Source organism: Lissotriton vulgaris, chromosome 6 (assembly GCF_964263255.1).
Source record: "Lissotriton vulgaris chromosome 6, aLisVul1.2, whole genome shotgun sequence".
NCBI lineage: Eukaryota > Metazoa > Chordata > Amphibia > Caudata > Salamandridae > Lissotriton > Lissotriton vulgaris.
The window spans coordinates 482953735-482969808 of record NC_141694.1 but is presented as its reverse complement, the minus strand read 5'-3'; the positions used below and the strand labels follow the sequence as shown (position 1 = coordinate 482969808).

At 46.8% G+C, this 16074-nt stretch overlaps 1 protein-coding gene across 2 annotated transcripts in view; it reads right to left on the bottom strand.

Annotated features, from left to right (window-relative positions):
- The window catches only part of FAM135A (family with sequence similarity 135 member A), a 1101526-nt gene that overhangs the window by 741897 nt on the left and 343555 nt on the right, over positions 1 to 16074 (bottom strand). For both annotated transcript variants that reach the window (XM_086926467.1, XM_086926468.1), the window contains exons 5-6: positions 13508 to 13647; positions 13348 to 13418 (exon numbers count right to left, since the gene is read on the bottom strand). In XM_086926467.1, the coding sequence (XP_086782593.1) occupies positions 13348 to 13418; positions 13508 to 13647 (211 nt within the window). The remainder of the gene's footprint in view (positions 1 to 13347; positions 13419 to 13507; positions 13648 to 16074) is intronic.

The following is a 16074-nucleotide window of genomic DNA, read 5'->3' as shown; positions in this document are numbered from 1 at the left end:
TACATTGATTCGACTGAGTGGACTGGTTATTGCAAATTTACTGCTGTCGAGGGGAGATATCTTCCGGCTCCATTACTTATGGCTGTCTTAGGGTCTGAAGCACAACTAAATTGTATGTCATGGAATGTTCGAGGGCTTAATAATGCCAAGAAATGTCGTAATGTTATTGCATATCTTAATAGACAGAATGTTCATGTTGTCATGCTACAGGAAACTCATTTATCACCGTATATACGGACCAACTTTGCAAGCAAATGGGCCGGAATCCGTACATTTTCCTCTTATTCCACATACGCGAGGGGGGTTGCCATGCTTCTTAGGCGTACTGTACCGTTCCAGAAATGCGGGGAATTGACAGATGGAGAAGGTCGCTACGCCCTACTATGGGGGTGAATGGGTCGTGACACAGTCACGTTCATTAACTGTTATGCTCCTAACATAGACACGCCCGCTTTCTTCACCACACTCTGGGGCAAAATCATCGACGTAGGATCTCGCCATATTATCTGGGGGAGGGGGGGATTTTAATTTAGCATCAGTACCTCACCTGGATAGAGCAGACGGGGCGAGTCACTACAAACCTAGGGCACGTGAGGCACTGGAGGGCATTTTCGCCGAGGGCACACTGGTGGACATTTGGCGATACCTACACCCAACCAGGAGGGAGGGCACCCACTTTACACCACAGTCGGGCACATGGGCACGATTGGACTACTTCCTAGTCACCAAAGAGATCCCCTCAGAGGTTCTGAGGGTCCTACACCTTCCAAGAACGTATTCTGACCACAGCCCTGTCCTGATGCACACACGCATTACCGGGTGGGATAGCCCTAGGCCACAATGGAGACTACAACCGGCGGCACTACTAGACAGCTTATTCCGGTCCGAGCTAGAGGAAGACTAACTTCTTTCCCAGGAACAAGGGTTTAGTGGACCCGGTAGAGCACATCTGGGAGGCCTTCAAAGTCACCATCAGAGGAGATTGCATTTCTAAAAGTTTTGGCGTATTGCGGGACATACAGGCTACTCTTCGCACGCTACATGGGGAACTGAGGGCACTGGAGCTTCGAATGGTAGAAGATGACAGTCCTGATATACATGCAGAGTTCTGGGACACATTGTCAAAATATGAGGAGGAGGCTAACAGGGAGGCAAAATTTAGGGGGAAGCACTGGCAGGCTAGAAAGTATTGCGAGGGAGATAGGCCGGGGAGGGCTCTGGCAATGTTAACACGCACTCCACGCGATCACAATTCCATCCTTGAGCTTACTGACGACTGCGGACACGGGATTAGGGACGCAGATGCACTGCTCGATGCCTTCACCTCGCACTACCACGCCCTTTACACCACTGATGCGACAGCTGATATATCTTATGCAGACTTTCTGGGGGATGTGGCACTGTGCTGGCTCAGCGATGGCGACAGAGCCTTCCTAGCGGCTCCCTTCGACCTGGATTAAATCCGTGAGGCCATCATGTCACTTAAGACACTGGAGCCGTATATTAGGCATCTACTCCAGGTCTCTTTTTCCACGGAACATCTCCCAGAAATTTGGAAAAAAGCAATTGTGCTCCCTTTAAAGAAAAAACCTATTATGGCCCAGGTATCACTGGAAAATGTAAGACCCATTTCTCTGCTCCCTTATTTAGCTAAGGTTGTGGAGAAAGTAGCAAATGGTCAATAAATGACACATTTAGAAAAAAATGAATCCCTGCACCCCTCGCAATCTGGATTCCGGGTGGGATTCTCCACTGAGACAGCTCTCCTGAGAGCGACTGAGTTCCTCAGACAGGGGGCGGATGCCGGTAACACCATGGCCTTGGTGATGCTTGACCTCAGTGCGGCATTCGACACTGTAGCCCATTCCATCTTACCACAGTGTCTAGCTAGAGCGGGTGTCATCAGCTCCGCACTGGGGTGGCTGAAATCCTTCCTCATAGGTAGAAGTTTTATGGTGCAACAAGGCTCTTGCAGATCAGCTGAAATGGCCTTGGAACAGAGGGTTCCTCAGGGCTCGGCCCTGAGTCCAACGCTTTTCAATCTGTATATGACCCCCTTGGCCGAAGTGGTGCAGGCATATGGAGTAGAACTTGTATCCTACGCTGATGACACCCAACTACTGATCTCGCTGTCTCAAGCACCTGAAATGGCAGCATCGAATTTTAAGGCGTGCATGCAAGCATTAGCAGAATGGATGGATGCACATTGCCTAAAGCTAAATGGATCCAAAACAGAGGTAATGGTGGTGGGAGGAAACAACTTGAGTTGGTCCCCAGACTGGTGGCCGACATGCCTGGGTCCCACACCTGTTCCTTGTAAAGAAGCCAAAAACCTGGGTATTTGGATGGACCACACTTTATCCTACGAAGGCCACATTCGTTGCCTCGTAGGAAAATGCTTTGGAGTCCTGAAAACACTAAATCAAACCCTGGACTTACTCCCACTGGAGGCCAGGCGCACTATGACCCAGGTGCTGGTGACCTCCCAGATGGATTACGGGAATGTTCTGTTTCTGGGGGCTACAGAACATGGTCTAAAGCGCCTACAGGTCCTCCAAAATACAGCAGCGCGTCTCGTTTTACGACTCCCCAGAAGAGCAGTTTCTAAACCAGCTTTAGCTGCTCTACACTGGCTACCGATCAAAAAGAGAGTGATGTTCAAAGCCCTCCGAATGTGCCACAGGATACTCCAACATAAAGCCCCTCCCTATTTGTTGGATCTAGTATGTAGATATCAGCCTACCAGAGCCCTCCGATCGTAGGGGATGGGGCTGCTGACGATCCCCCTTGTCAAAAGAGCAAAACTAGGTGGTCGCTCTTTTAGATATATAGTAGCAAAAAACTGGAATGCTCTCCCCACATCCCCAAGACTGGAGGAATCGGAAACAAAATTCAGAACAATGCTAAAAACACACCTTTATAAACTATAAATGGGGGCTTGGGGGGGATGTTTCGGGGGAAGTCTGGATGCCTCTGATAACTTGCTGTCTTCAGCGCCAGGACACGCCGGGATGGCGTCACCAGGCGCTTTATAAACTATTTTATTATTATTATTATTATTAAGAATGGCAAGGCGCCTGGACTGGACGGCATCCCCGCCGAATTCTATAAAACTTACATAGACATTATGGCCCCGGTCCTTCGCGAGGTCTACGAGGAGTCTCTCGCTGATGGTGTCCTCCCTAGCTCCATGCGGGAGGTAGTCATTACCTCGCTCCTAAAACCTGGCAAAGATCCTAGCTCATGTAGTTCATATCGCCCGCTGTCCCTCTTAAATTGTGACGTCAAGATCCTAGCGAAGATCTTGGCCACTAGGCTCTCCCTACTCATGACCAGAATTGTATTGCCTGATCAATCTGGGTTTGTCTCGGGACGCTCCAACTCCCACAACCTGCAAAGTTTGTTCTCACTTCTTCGCACGATTCATCCTGATCTTCCGGTGGCAGCCGTTTTCCTGGATGCCACTAAGGCATTCGACTCTGTTGAGTGGCCCTACTTGTTTTCAGTTCTGGCGAGCATGGGATTCCCCAGACTTTTCATCTCCTGGGTTCAGCTCCTCTACACTCAACCAACGGCGAAGGTCCTCATCAACGGTCGCTATCACAATCCATTGCCATCACCAGGGGTACGCGTCAGGGGTGTCCTTTGTCCCCCCTTCTGTTCGCGATCGCAGTCGAACCTCTGGCCTGTAAGCTCCGTCAGCTGCATCGGGAGGGCGCGGTACAATGCCTCCAGCGCCAAATCGACGTGTCACTGTATGCTGATGACATTACGCTTTATGTCAAACACCCTGACCTTCACCTTAACCCTTTACTGAGAGAATTTGTGTTATTCGGCAGGATGTCAGGGATACATATTAATTGGTCCAAATCAGTTTTTCCCCCTTACCGATGCGATCACTGACTTCCCCCTTGACTACCCACTTGAGTGGTGTCGGACGGACCTACGATACCTCGGCATACAGATCTTGCGAGATAGAGAAGAGACGCTCCGCTCCAATTATGGTGTGGCCATCACAAAACTCACGGCTGCAGTGGATCGCTGGATTATCCTGCCGCTCTCCATGGCTGGTAGAGCGTCCCTTATTAAAATGGTGGTTCTGCCCCGTTTTCTTTACCTCTTCCTCAATATCCCATACTACCCAGCGGCTTTTTTTTTTAAAACTCTGAAATCAGAACTTACTCGGCTATTTTGGGGAGGGAGGGCTCCACGGTTGAAATGGTCCACGTTGACTCTGCCTTATGACTCTGGGGGCTTCGACGTACCTGACCTCGAGGCCTACTACCTGTGCGCGCAGGCGCATTATGCATATCACTGGCTGGTCCCCACGCCCTTCATGCCACAGCTGGCGGTGGAAGACTGGATTGTGCACCCTGTTCCGCTTAATGGCCTGCTCCATTGCCCAGAATCATTGCTTCAAACCCCAAATACTACTGTCTCCTGCACCTTGGATGCATGGCGCCGCATAGCTAAGAGACTGTCCTGCAGTCTTCCGTATTCTCCTCAATTACCACTGACATTCCACCCTGATCTTGCGCTACTGCAGGAACGAGGCTTTAGATCGCTCTGCGGGCGTCTGCGAATCACCTACTGGGGCGATCTATTCGTAAACAAGAAATTCAAATCCATGCAGCTGTTCTTCGCTTCCCGGGATCATTCCCCACTTGATGTATTTTACTACATACGCTTACGTCAGGGGATGAAGGATATCCTACCTGAGTTCCCTGATGAGCCCGAGCTCCTACTCCCTCTTCATTTCTTGTTAAGCTCGCGGGAGGGGTCGCATCTGGTCTCTGGCCTGTATCGTCAACTCAGATTGGATGTTGTACCGCCTGAGGCGGGCGCTCGTGCGCATTGGAGTACTGACCTGGCTACTGAGCTTACTGATGACCAATGGCACTACTGTTGTTCCCCTCACGGCTCGAATATCAGCCAGTAGCAGACTCAAGATGATACACTACAAATTCCTGCGGAGACTGTATTATACACCAGTGAAAAAACACAGATTTCGCCAAGCTGATAATGACAGGTGTGAGCGCTGCCGAGCACGCGGGCTTTCTGCACTTGGCGTGGGAGTGTCCCACTGTTCATGCATACTGGCAGCGGGTGACTGACGCACTCTCAACGATGACTAAGATTACTGTTGCTATGGAACCGCTCCTCACGCTACTTGGGCACACGCCACATATCCCGAAATCCTGCAGGAAATTCATAGATACCGCGCTACTCTTGGCGAAGCGCCATGTGCGTGTCGCTGGGGCCGAGGCAGGGCACCGAAATTTAAGGACTGGATGACAGACATGACTTACTGTCAGGAACAACACATCACATTTGCTGAATTGTTACAGATCCCTAGCCGACCAAAGGATAGCTGGGGCCCGTTGGTCGATTACCTGCTGGCCCAGGCAGGTGATGGCGATGCTTCAGAGGGAGGGCGGGTTAGTGATCAGCTGCGCTGACAACATTTAGAACTAGGAGGCCCTGCTTGCGGGTGCATACACGTTTCCCTTCTACTGCCCCAGCACGCTGCCCCCGCATGTTACTTCGCAGATGACCACCTGGTGCTGACTTCCAAAGCAGATCGTCACGAAATACTGTCTATGCCAACTTCGCCGCAGGGCCCCTGCCCATTATGTGGTTTCCACCGCCCTGCCCATACCATACACCCTTATCACCGTACTTGGCAGCCCCTCGAGATCCTACTCATGACCCCTACTCGTCAGACGAATACCTAATACCGTTGCTACTGATGCGGCAGTGAGGCAGTGGTGGTGGTGCACGTGGCGGCACCGGAGGAGGTCACCGTGGCGGTGTACGTGGAGGCACCGGAGGCGGCAACTGTGGCGGAATAACCGGAAGAGGAGGAGTGTGCGGCGGCGGATCCTTCGGCAGTGGAGGATGAGGACTAGGCGACCTCGGCTTAGGAGGCGAGTACACCTCAGAGTACACCGATCCCGGTGTCTTTGTCGTCTTCTTCCTGGGCGTAGGCGATCGAGAGGAAGCGCCCCCGTCAGTAACCGACGTCGCCGTTCTGCCCCAGATGACCTGGAAGTACTCCTGGCTCCAGAACGCCTGCTGGAGGAAGATCTCTTCCTTTTCGGCGCTGAGCGCCTCCTCGGCATCGAAGAACCTCTCCTTGGCAACGACGAATGCCGTCTCGACGACGACGACCTACGCCTCGACGACGGGCTTCTCCGTCTCGACGCTAATGACCGTCTCCTCAACGTCAAACGTATTCTCCGCTTCGACGTCGGTGACCTCCTTCTCGCCGCTGACCTTCGAGTCGACGTCGACCGGCAGTGTCGCCTCGACGGCGAGCGCCGACACGAGTCTTCTCGACGTCGATGACGAAGATGATGAAGTCTTCGGCGGCGATCTCGACGGTGGCCTCGTCAGTCCCCTCGACGTCGAGCGTCGACGTCGTCTCGACCCAGAACCCTGGAGAGCAGGGGAACAGACCGTCGTCATGCCTCTCGACGCAGTCGTCAAAGCTATCGACGTTGACGCTTTCTGGCCTTCTTGATGCTGGGGGTCCCCCCAGAGGCCTCAGCACGTGCAGATGGAGCAGATCCAGCCTTTCCAGACCCACCTTGACTCTGCAGCCTTCTTTCTTCCAGTCCCTGGAGCCTGATCTTTCTTCTGTCTCTCAGGGTCCTGGTGGTGAAAGATTGGCAGATCTCACACTTCTCAGGTAAATGAGAAGAGGGGAGACATAGGATACACAGTTCATGTGGATCCGACTTGGCCTTCTTCCTAGAGCACTCCGGGCATTTATCAAATAATGCAGGCATATTTGACAAAAATTAGAGTGCTCAGATGAAAGAAAAAGGAAGAGGGAACCAAAATATGTCGTGTGAAAACACTTAAACACCCAAAAAAGGGAGAGCTCAATTCTCCAGGGTCCTGCTAGCTAGCTGAAAGTAAAAGGGGCCTGCTGTGCATTCTGGGATACTGAGAAAGTTCTGGAAAGTTTTCTTAAAGACATAGTATCCCTGTCTGAGCCACATAATGGCAGCCTATGGGGCTTGTCTGTCCACCCCTTCATCTCTATCATTTCAGAGGCTTTTGTGAGAAAAGGAAAAGTTTTCTCTGTGGGGAAAAACTGGACAGGTTGTGCTGTTTGTGGTTTTGGTGGAATTTCTAGTTGATGTACTGGACAGTGTATCCTGTGGATATAGGCTGCATTATCTGTCTTTAAATAATTCTCTCTTAAGTGTCTGTGCAGGTCTGCATTTTTTGACAACTTAAGAAATTATTTTTGATTGCTCCGGGGTCCACGTTCATGAGCGGGACTATTCATTAGATTATGACTATACACAGAGATCCCCTACTACAGAACATGACATACAGAGGTCAGCCACCACAGTCCCCTACCTGGGAATGCTCTATGGCTCCTCACTCCCAGCCACCAGCGAGGCAAACTATGCCATGTTACGCACACACCTTCGAAGGGAACTTCGGAGATGGAAACGCCATTCCCTCTCCTGGCTGGGGAGGATAGCCGCCACCAACATGACTCTTTTGCCGCAGATTTTATATCTGTTTCAGACCCTTCCCTTACGGCCACCGAAGAACTGTATTCAACAGACGCAGTCTGAACTGGCGTACTTTCTCTGGCAGGGCCGTCGCCCGCGCTTCAAACATGATATCGCGGTCCGTCCACCGGGCCACGGCGGAGTGGGGGTACCGGGTCTCCAACTTTATTTCCACGCGGCACAACTCAGGAGCCTGGTGGAATGGCATCAATTAGAATCAGGTAAGCACTGGCTCTTCCAAGACCAAGCTGTGGCAGGCACGTAAATGTATAGGCATTTATATAGCGCACTACTTACCCGGAGGGTCCCAAGGCGCTTCGACCGCTGCGAAACCCTTCCTGGCTTCCCTGAGAGATGGTCCCTTAATGGGTATCTCCAGGGTGAGACCAGGCATCCCCGGCGGTCTGGTGGGGCCGTTAGTGAAGATGAGGCAAGCTAATGCCCAGAGTTGCCGAGTGTGAACGCTGATCAGAGTGGGCACCGAGGCGAGAGAATTATCGAGTCCGCTGACCCTGGTCCAGAAACCTGCCGCGCCGGGAATCGAACCCTGGTCCCGGGCCGTCCTCTGCTCTCGGGTCTGCCGCCTCTAACCAGTGAGCCACACCACTTCACTACACATGCCGCTACAGGGGGTGCCCTTTCTCCCGAGACGACACCGGCCGCCGAATATATACACATCTCAGATCACGGGCACGGTCATAGAGGTGTGGGACAGGGTTTCCACCAAATACGATTTGACCTCCTTCCCCTCCCCCACGACACCAATACTCGCCAACCCCGACTTTACACTAGGTCTTAACCCGAAAGCATTCACTACCTGGCGACACTCCCCTTGCAAATCCCTGGTTCATCTTTTTAATTTAAATGGTGTGCTCTCCTTTCAACAAGTACAGGTGGACTACGGCATCACAGAGGAAGACCGTTTAACATACCTACAGGTTCGCCACTGGGTGCTCCACCCTGAAGTCAAACCCTGGGCACAAAGACACCTCACCCCCTACGAGAAATGGCTGGTCACCCGCACATCCGAGGAGAAACTGATCACCGACTTGTACCAACACTTCCTCCTCACGAACATTTACACACAACGCTGGCAGGTGCAGATGGGAGCGGGAATTAGGAAGATCCCTCACACACATAGAATGGAGTGGCATCTACCATAAAGCGCGACATTCCGCATACCACGCTGGACTGACCGAAACTCTGATTTAAGTGGCCACCTATTGGTACCATACACCAGAACGCCTCCACCAATTTGACCCACATATCAGTGACCGATGCTGGAGGGGGTATGGGGAGCTGGGGACATTGTAACATCTGCTGTGGAGCTGTGACTGCCTCCAGGGGTACTGGGGCACAATATTAGATGACATACATGATCACTTGGATACACAACTCCCCCGATTCCCCGCTTACATCTTGCTAGGACTGCCCAACACCCTGATGTACCCCCTGAAGCCCCGGAGAGGTTGTCTCATTGCTATAGCGCTAGGGGCAGCCACACAAAATATTTTAGCACACTGAAGGACACCACAAGCCCCCCCGCACACGGGCTGGCTACATAGGTTGTGGATGGTGTCGGCATGGAGAAGCTGTCGCTGGTGCAGGCTGGGCGGGGTGAGGAATTCCCAGAATTATGGCGCCCCTTCTTGACTTTACTCACTAAAGAATTTCGTGAATTGAGCTGCCCTAGGTACTTGCGCCTTCTCCGATTGGTAGACACACCAATACCGGACCAGAAGGCGCCCAAGAGCAAACTGAAACCCACACACTGAGGACCATCTCATTTGCTTTTCCTTTCTGTCATACAAAGGATACCTTTTTGTTTAGTGGACAAAGGAGAGAGGGAGGGGGGAGGGCGGGGCTGTTATGTTTCGGGGTGTTACAAGAGATCCATATCACGGATTGGCTTAGTTTTGCACCGGAAATACATGCTTTTGTCGCACTGGAGCCTACTTTGCATTGCTTGAATGACCGTCCGGGGTCTCTGTATCTTGTTCCTTTTGAAATTTCAATAAAAGATTTAAACCATAAAACGAAATAACTGGTCAGAAATTAGAATAATGTTAGTCGATGGCCCCACAAAGTAGGCAAAAATGAGCGTATTACTGTGAACATCCAGAGGTGCTTAGGAATATCCAGTAACAAAATTATGAGAGGCAAAACGCAATCATAAGATAGTGTATGCAACACCTAAACCAACAGGACACGGCACAGATTTTCCATTTTTTGTCCCAATCCAAAATGGCATCAGTGCTATGTGATGATGTCTTGTTTGCATGATGGCATCGGCGCTATGTAGTGATGTTGCCCCGTTTGCATGCCAAGCAACGCACGTAAGTTTCACTGCGCTGTAGAAGAAAACAATAAGTCTCATGTGCGTTCCACTTCACAGAACGAGGTCGCTCAGTAAGTCGTGAGCACAACGGCTAACCAGGTACGTTAAAAGTATATCAAATGCAATAAATCTATACCAATCATTCCTCACCGCTATCCCAACAAAGCCTATATCAGATGACACACACACCCAGTGGAAGTCGATCAGCTGGAAATAAAAACTTGTAGACTCATATATAAACAGACTCCCCCAGAGACTGGTTGGCATAATTTACTTCCCACCCGTAGGTCAATGACCTCATGGATTGAGCGCTGTCCTGGCCATTCTAGATGTAAAAAAAAGTTGTAAAGGAGGCACACTGGCCAGAAACAGAAGAGAAAGCATCTTTATTCAAATCTAGTTCAGAGTGCACAACCCGAGATTAATAACCACATGACAGCCAGGAACCAACAGTCCAGTCAGGAATTCAAGCTCCTCCAACGTTCCACAGAATGTCCCAACCCAGAAAACAACATTACATCATAACACAATAATGTTGGACACACTAGGCAACTGCAATGAAAGCATCATGTACTGCTCAAAGCACTTGTGTACTGCTGCAAACTCTGGTTGATGTCTGGCAGCACATCTCCCAGGTTTCAGTTGGCTGGAACTAGAAAACCGGCCATCAACATTTTAAATTCAGAGGCAATGTGTAGTGCACTAGGCCATGATGGGCCTCGAGCTCCACATTTTTCAAGTGTTCTATGGGATATACCTGCCAAAATGCGAGCACTGCATTTGAAGATTATCATAGTTCATGGATTTGAGAATGCCTGATGACGGTGAGGACCTCTCTGCCCTTTGCTAGACTGCCTTTTCGGCTTGGGACCAAACATTCGAATTTTCATTAAAATTGAAAACATGTCTGATTTCAGAGGAGTGTGTTTACATTTCATGTACACATTCCGTTAATGCTGTTCCACGGTAATAAAGAAGCCAGGACAAGACTGGTCAAAACAGTTGCTAAAGGATGCACATTTAGAAAGGAGCAGTTTTCTTAAAAGGCGAAAAGTGACATCAAATCAGGTATTAATACAAAGAGAAATTAGACATGGCTGTTCACCTCTTGCTATTATTTCCTCTATCAACGGAGAGCCTTGTGAATCCTACGCACAAAGAAAAGCAGTGCATAGGATAACTATACAGGGACAGGTACACATAGTATCTTTATATGGAGATGCTGTATTACTGTATCTGCTAGAAGCTTGCAATGGTCTTCCAAAGGTTGTGCGGAAACTAGAGCCGCTAGAAACGATTTCGGATTTAAATTAAATAGAAGCAAATGCTACATCGTTCCCATAACATACCGAACACTCACAATCTTCCCTCCCAAGACACTCGCAGTCTAGAGTTTACAACCCACACTTTTAAAAACTTGGGACTAAACATATTCAGCAACCAGTGTGAGCAAAGTCTGATATCTACAGAAGCATCTGTTGACTTCCAAAAATACTCCCCTTATACCTTCTGGTAGGATTGGCTTTAACAATGGTGATTAGCCTACCTCATATCCTTTATTATGGCTCTACTATACCCGTCATCCTCACTGTATATCTTAAGGACTTTAACACAGTACTAATGAAACTGATTTAATGATCCGGCAGAGCACACCTAGCCTTGATACCTGCCAAAAGACGTTGGAGGCTTGACTCTGAGATGTACTGTTTGCAGAGCTACTCCAGAGGATGGACCCATGACTGACAACATCTTGTACACCAGAGGTTAGGTACGTGGTGGTCCCTCTAGGACGGATCACCACTCCCAAATTCTTATCAGGGAGCAAAACGTCCCAGATGGAGCTGCACTCATATACAGACTTCTAGTGTAGATACCTACACAAAGCTAAACAGTGAGCTGTATCTACACCAGATGTCCAACTCTGATCCCTGAAGGCGTTCGGTCGAATTAAGAGCATGGCAAACTTCACTGCATTGAACAATGCCACAATCATGAATGTGGAAAAGCCAATGACTCAGAGACTCTTGTGACTTTGAAGGAGCTGAGCCAGGAATACAACTTGTCAATAGGGCAATTCTTAGCCCATGTGACAATAGCAATCCGGGGACAATCTCAGGATGAGTCAGAAACTGGCAGGAGGTTGCAAGAACAAGTGCAAAACATGAGGTGGTAGTCTTAAAGAGAACTGGGAAGAAGACCTAGGTGTGACTAGCTGTCCTTCTCTGGAGCAGTAAGTCAGAGGCCACTTTCTACCACATGACATGGCTTTATCCACTGATTAGTGCTTTTTGACCAGAGTGGTGAAGTTGCTAAGGAAATAGACTGGGAAGCAATATTTACAGTTACCAAAGACATGCCTACTGAAGTTAATGTCGAGATCCAACTCAGATAAGATACATGTAGGCTATTGCCTTAGCTATGTTCATGACTGATAGAGGCACTGCAATCCACGGGAAAGCAGCCCACACTCCTAGGATTTCCAAATGGAAGTTAGAACTTTATAAATAGGCACACACAGAAGACACCGCAAACATACTGTTGATGTATATGGAGAGGAAACCTGTGGAAGTGTCATCTTGGAACACTATATTGCAGCAAATTGATCTGAAATCAGATGACAAACCCTCATAAACTAGCGATATTAAACACTAAATTGCAAACAGAGATATGATGTTTCTGAACTCGACCGATCAGTCCTGCTGATGTACCATCTTACTTTTTTGGTTCATGACTTGTACATGTACTTTGCACTCTCCCGACTCACCACTGACCTCTACTTTGTTTTTTGGTTTCACTGTTTAACTTGTTTTATTACAGCACAATATGGAGCATTAAACACAACATGTGCTGCTATAACCGTGAAATACGTGCCTAGTAATATTGTTTTGCATTTTACCAAATAAAAATATTTATATTAAAACGGTCTTGCGATTCAGGCTACACATATTAGCAAAGATTAACATCTGCGCTTTGTATGCACATATGTCCCAAATATTTCGCTGGACTAACTTTGAACCTCTAGACCAATCCTTGCCAAATCTGGAGCGTAGGACAAATAGGTAAAGAATGAGCTAGATTTTAGAAACATTAAAGAAAAAAGAGCAGACGTTAGCTGCGTAAAGTTCATCTTAACTACACCTAACTACACACACGTATCCACAAATATTTTGAACGCATATTACATGGGGTTATTGTGCCTAATAACTCATATTTATGAACATAAACTCGCCCATGTGACAGCAAAGAGATACAAGAGAATGCACATCTTGAAATAGAACTCTTTAAATAAAAAAGAAGCAGCTAAAGGTTTCATAGCATTACGACGTAAAATATAAAGATGATCACAAAATATATGAAAATCGAGTTTGGAAAGTGTGAACAAGGCACTGATGTTGTATATGCTTTTTAGGAATAAACAGTTTATTGTGTGTGTGTCTGCAAATGTATAGAACCACTGATACTTCAAGTACTTACGAATAATCCGTGTCTGTGAAATGCAGGTCGAAAGTGAGCTGGAAATTCATTTCGTTCAGGGATTCCTCAATCTGGAAATCAATTGTAATCTTTCATTATACAAACATCATATTGCACATTTCCAATCAGTTAGATCTCAAAAGCAGATACATAACCATACCTTTTTTTCATCCAGCAACATTTTCACCTTAAAGATCAGCACATCATTGACCGCAACCTCCTCATTCTTGTAAAGAATTTGAAAGATTTTACTGCAGATTAAAGTGTCGTGGACTGAAGCTGGAAAGGCCAAATCAAACCCTAAAAAAAGACACAGGCTGATGAAAAACAATTCAATGAACACAAGCAAACTGGACGAACATTTTTCATGCTAAAATAATTTTTTAGTTCATTATACATTTTTGTGATTTTAAACGTTTTTTTGTCAAGAGGATGCTGGTGCTCGCAGTCTCAGTAAGAAACAAACCTGCTTTGGCCATGGTGTCTCACCCATTCATTTAACCTTCTGCATAAGTAAGTCGCACACTGCTGAGAAGTAAACCTCAGGAAATCTGTTACATTTTTAAACGGACATTACCAGAATTTTTCATCAGTGCTACTTTGCACTTACATTAGGAGCAGCATATACTTACAGCCTTCGTAATTAAATTATAAATTAAATAAGGTAGTGACAGCACTTCTCATCGCTCCTACTGTACTTTCAGTGGGACAATGCAGCACTTCTCTAAAGGGAAGTGATGCTTTTAATGGGACGGCCCGAGCACCTTTTAGTATGATATTAAATACGAGGGTGCAGAAGAACCATAACAAATATGACCAATTAGGTATCCGCTTTTAAGTAATCAACTCCAAAGTAAAGTGACTAATACTCGTGTATTATCTGTTACAAAATAATGAGAAGAGTTGGATGTCTTAATCCTTGATAAAAATGGTAATTTATTGATTAGACATGTTGATTTCTTCACAAAGCAGCCAGTGCATTTCATTAATCTCTTGTCATTTCAAAACTTTTTATTGAATTTTAAAGGGGTAAGCATGTATAAAATCATACATAAAATGAATTCATACATATAATCCTGCATAAAATTATGTACAGATAACATAAGTACAAACAAAATAAATCTAAAGGGTAAAAGAAGGTAGGGAGAGGGAGTTGAGAGTACAGAGTCAGGTTTGTGGTACAATCTGTCATGGTGCAAGGGTTATGTGGGGTGGTTACTACTGTATAACTCACTCATTGACCCGGTGCATTACTAACAGAGGTAGTCTCATCGGTAATTCTAATGAGAATATTTTGGTGATAGGCAGTACAGGTTTGCTGACGTGAAAACAGAAAAGCACAATGGTTTTGAAAACTAAAATATAAGGGCCAGATGTATCAAGGCTTTTGCGACTCGCAAACGGCCGTTTTGCATTTTTTCAGATGTATGAAAAAATCGCAATTTAAGGAATCGCAATTATTTGCGATTCCTTATTTTGCCACAGCATTTAAGGAATCGCAAATTTTGCGATTCCTTAAATGATATGTATGACACATTTTGAAATTGAGATTTTAAGTTAAGGAATCGCAAATTACCACCAACTTGTACTTGGTGGTAATTTGCGATTTCTTTTTAAAATGCCCTATTTGGCATTTGTGAGGGTGGCATGTGACACACATACATGCCCGTAGGGCATGTATGTGTGCCACATGCACACACATGTAGATTTCAGGGGTGCAGCAGGGTGTCTTTGAGACACCCCTGCACCCTTGAAATAATTCTCAAAATGCGATTAGCAAATTGCGAATTCGCAATTTGAGAATTATTGCACTATCATTCCTATGGGCCACCCGGCCCATAGGAATGCATTGGAAATTATTCTTTATTTGCGAATTCGCAAAATGTGAATTCGCAAATAAAGAATAATAAGGAATCGCAAAAAAATTGCGATTTTGTACATACATACCGCTTTGCGAATTCTAAATAGCGATTCGCAAAAAATCGCTATTTAGGATTCGCAAAACGGATTCATGATACATCTGGCCCTAAGCTTGTTAGTCTGATGTATAGAACAAGCAATACAAGTCAAGTACAAGAGTGTGGCAACAATCTGGTGTTCAAAAGATCTGTATAGTATATGTGTGTTATACCAGGTTTTAATCCCTTGTGTGGATTGAGAGTGGTACCTGGTGTGCAGAGACTCAGAAGGGTTGTGATTAACCAAGCACCAAATAATGACAATTTTGGAGAGAGAGTGATGTAAACCATAACAATGATAGTAGTCTAGAATAAGTAATGTATGATCATTGGTAGATTTTTGTAGCGAGAGAGGACTGTACATGGATAGTTGGCCGAGGTATCCCATACGGGTTTAGAGGGAGTCTTCCATGGTGAGTGTTGGAAGGAGATATTGTCTGAGCCTCTAAAGTGTGAAACCAAGTTGATCCAGGAGTTAAAGAAGGCTTTGCGTGAACTTTTCCAGTTTGATAGAACTATTTTGGTTGCAGATGTTAGTAGTAAGTCTAGCAAGGCACTGTCGGATGGGATGCCAAGGTTAGTGTCCACGAATCCTTTAATTAGAAATGAGAGTTCATTTTTTGGACGGCAAATGAATAGCTCTGATAAAAATTAAAAAAACCTTATTCCAAAACTAGGACATGGGGGTGCAATGAAGGATGAGGTGAAGAATATCTCCTACCTCTTCCTTACAATTCCAGCAAGTGGGATCGCCTAAAATGTTTAATGA